At 41.0% G+C, this 3,220-nt stretch overlaps 1 protein-coding gene across 2 annotated transcripts; it reads right to left on the reverse strand.

Annotated features, from left to right (window-relative positions):
* Nucleotides 1–810: 810 nt before the first annotated feature.
* On the reverse strand, nt 811–2,394 carry LOC109638407 (structural maintenance of chromosomes protein 2-like). Of its 2 annotated transcripts, none has more exons than XM_020101385.2 (3): nt 2,200–2,394; nt 1,191–1,856; nt 811–1,085 (listed from the first exon to the last, which is right to left on the reverse strand). In XM_020101385.2, exons 1-3 carry the CDS (start codon nt 2,230–2,232, stop codon nt 1,011–1,013), a joined length of 774 nt encoding a protein of 257 aa, XP_019956944.2. In that variant the 5' UTR covers nt 2,233–2,394; the 3' UTR covers nt 811–1,010. The 2 variants fall into 2 exon arrangements, with proteins under 2 accessions (XP_019956944.2, XP_069369168.1); XM_069513067.1 differs by having other exon boundaries at nt 2,229–2,386.
* Between the last annotated feature and the right edge of the window lie 826 nt (nt 2,395–3,220).

Here is a 3,220-nt window from a genome sequence, read left to right on the forward strand (position 1 = left end):
TCTTTGTTTAAATCCATCAAGCCGTACTCAGGACAGTATCATCCATTCTGTGTGATGATGTTAAACTTGTCTGAGTTGATCTCCTTCATCATTTAAAGGATTGTTTCCTACACGACTAAAGAAGATAGAAACATATACGTAATTTATTTTGCTATATGTTGATGTGCAGATTGTAGGTTGCATTTCATCAGTGGTTATTTTCCTGCTCTGGGTGTTCACCTTCACCCCCTAGGAACTCCTGCATCTCGTAATCTGAGGATGAGGAGATCAGGTCACTGATGGCGACTTGTAAACCCTGATTTTCAGCCATGGTGAAAAATGAAATCTTTTGATTTCTCACAATTGAGATACAAAGGCATGTCTCGCCTCACAGAGCCTGACAGGCAGTACCCATGTATTTAGCAAAACAAAGTTAAGAATATGGAGGCAGTTTGTCAGGAGCAATCAATCATCTGTTACTTTACCTTCAAAATCCACCAAAAACAGAGTCAAACCTTAAACCATTGTTACACACAAACATCCGTCTCTCTGTGTGCGATGAAACAGAGCCTGCTTGGTTTGTGAACGTCGTCTTTAAAGTGTTGAACCATCTTGGACTTGTGCGACCAGAGGTAACCATATTTCAGGGTTGGGGGTTTGACTGAGACCTCGATGACACTGCACGCTCACCTGCACCTGTGACCAGGTACGAGCTGTTGATCACATGGTATCCTGACACAGACAGTGTCTGTTTTACTCTAAATGGAACCAGAATATACAAAGAGAATATCAGGCTGCAGTGAAGAAGACTTCAAACAAGACATGTGAGAATCATTTTTCAAGTCAAATGTTCTTTTATTTTCTTAAGAACAGATGATATTCTCAGGTTTGGAATGGAAAGTGAGGGAACTGGGTTCAGGGAGAGGAACGATGGGTGAGGTAAGGGGGTGGCAGGGAGTTGAGGGGTTTAAAGGGAAAATAGAGTCTCTTCCCCCTCTTCTCCTGCTCCTTCTCCTCTTTCATCTCCTCCTTCATTTACACCTTTGATTCTTTCTCCTCTTCTTCCGTGATCCTGCCTTAGTGTTGACAGTCTTCCAAGCAGGTTCCTGTAAGAGCAGAACATTTGTTCAGTATTTTCTCTTTCAAAAGTCGAGAGCTGAAAACAATCAGACAATTTATTATTCAAATCAAACTGAGCAGATGAAACAAACCTGAAGCTCAGTGTTTTTGTCCATCAGCAGCTCGATGTCCTCCTCTATACTGCTGGCTTGGTTGAGGATATCCTCCTGCTTGGCCGCACACTTCTCCTCCGTGTCCTCCATTTTTTCAGTGCAGGCCTCCTTCACTTCCTGCTCAGTTTTGACACTGTCCTCCAGAGCGGTGATTTCTGTCTTCCACTCACTCTGGTTGGAGACGACCTCCGTCTGGATGACCGTGAGCTTGGTCACAAGCTCCAGGTTTTGATGTTCAAGTGCCACTCTTTCCTCGGTTACCTTGGCGATCACTGCATCCTTCTCAAAGATCATGTCCTCCATCTTCTTGTTGAAGGAAAGCTCCATCAACCTGATCTGGTTGAGCTTTGCATTCAGCTCCTCTTTCACTCTCTCGGTCTCAAACAACTGGGTGTATCTAGGACGACAACCCTTCCGGACCAATTTGTCCCTGTCCTTCACCTGGAGCTTCAGGTCCTTGACCTCGTCCTCCAAGTCGGCCAGCGTGGCCTGTGTCTCATTCCACGTAGCCTCCTTGCAGGACATCATTATCTTAAGTGACTCAATTTGATGAGCCAGCTCCAAGTTCTCACTCTTCAAGTGCTTGATCTCGTCACAGAGGACCTCAGTGTGTTTGGCGGGAGATTCCACATGATGAACAACTGACTGAAACACACAAACATGCATAAAACAGGTCAATACACAGTCCCATCGTTACTTTAGATCCACAAAAAAAGACAAGAGGTCTTTCACCTTTATACTGATTCACATATTGAGCATGGTCATCACATGAAATTATAACTTACAAGTTCCTATATATGCTGTTTCTGTATTTCTCTTAAATACAGTATCTCAACACTAAAGTGAAATATCCTAAACAACAGCTGCAAAATATCCACAAAGACTCATGTCATGTAAACTGTATTGAAGTTTGAGAGAAAACATGACACAATAAAATATAAGATGGTCTGAACATGTGTAAAATGAAACAAAGTGTAGGAAATCTTACAATGTACTTTGCGTTGTGTCCCTTCCTACCCATGGCTGAACACAGGTACAGGGTAACTGTTGTAGAAAAGAAGTGAACGTGTCTTCAGACAGTCTCAGACTTGTAGCAGTGTTGAAATCGTAGGGTCAGGTTGAAGCTGTTGTCCTCTCGCCGTCTCAAATTCAACTGAGAAATCTCTCTTCCAGATTTTAATATTCAACAGGAACTGTTGGATACACAACAATAACATGAATGATATTTTTAAATGTAAACATCAACACAAAAACAGCTTTTTTTGAATGGATTGTTTTTCTGAAGTTTCTCAGACTTTAACAGTTTACATTGATGCATTCAAATGATGCATCATGTATTTATAACAACAAGCATGTGTGGGACCTCAGCAGAACATCCTGGTCCCACCCTCAGAAACAGATACATAAAAAAAATATGCTATGGTTTAATTACACTTTTGTCCCCCCTACCATTATGTTGAACACAATATTCCAATAACAATATGTACAGTTTATCATCCTCTTCACTATTTCACTGTCTGTTTCTTATGCCTGGCTCTAGTACTCCTCAGTAGTATTCTCATAAAGTGAATATAGAGTTGGGTTTTTATTTTGTTGGTCCCCATTCATAGGATACTACACAACCGAAGCCGGTTGTTTTGTGTGTTGACAGTGGATGAAACTTTTTCCTATTCAAAGATAATTAATGGGAGAAAGAAGACCACACACTCCTGGTGACTTTGCCCCCTAACTGTTCCAACCATAGGTCAAAGCTTTCACCTCTCCTGTGAAATATCTCAGCATCTATCTGCCTTCTCTGTATATCATGCAAATTAATATATTTTAGAAAGAGAAGCTACTAGAATAAGATGGATTAACATTTAGCACAATGCAATGGACCACAATTAAAAAGGTTTTATGGTTGTTTTCAGGCACAGATTTGATGTGTTCTGCTCCAATCACATTTTCTGACGGCCTGAAGTCTCAGTTTATAATAAATAACCACTCAAAGAAATGTATAATATGATATG

This window comes from Paralichthys olivaceus, chromosome 17 (genome assembly GCF_024713975.1).
Source record: "Paralichthys olivaceus isolate ysfri-2021 chromosome 17, ASM2471397v2, whole genome shotgun sequence".
Lineage (NCBI taxonomy): Eukaryota > Metazoa > Chordata > Actinopteri > Pleuronectiformes > Paralichthyidae > Paralichthys > Paralichthys olivaceus.

Coding starts and splice junctions, on each gene's coding strand:
- LOC109638407 (XM_020101385.2), bottom strand. CDS start 2,232: ATGGGTAGGAAGGGACACAACGCAAAGTACATT. Junction 1,857..2,199: donor GACACAACGCAAAGTACATT/GTAAGATTTCCT, acceptor TGTGTGTTTCAG/TCAGTTGTTCATCATGTGGA. Junction 1,086..1,190: donor ACAAAAACACTGAGCTTCAG/GTTTGTTTCATC, acceptor CTGCTCTTACAG/GAACCTGCTTGGAAGACTGT.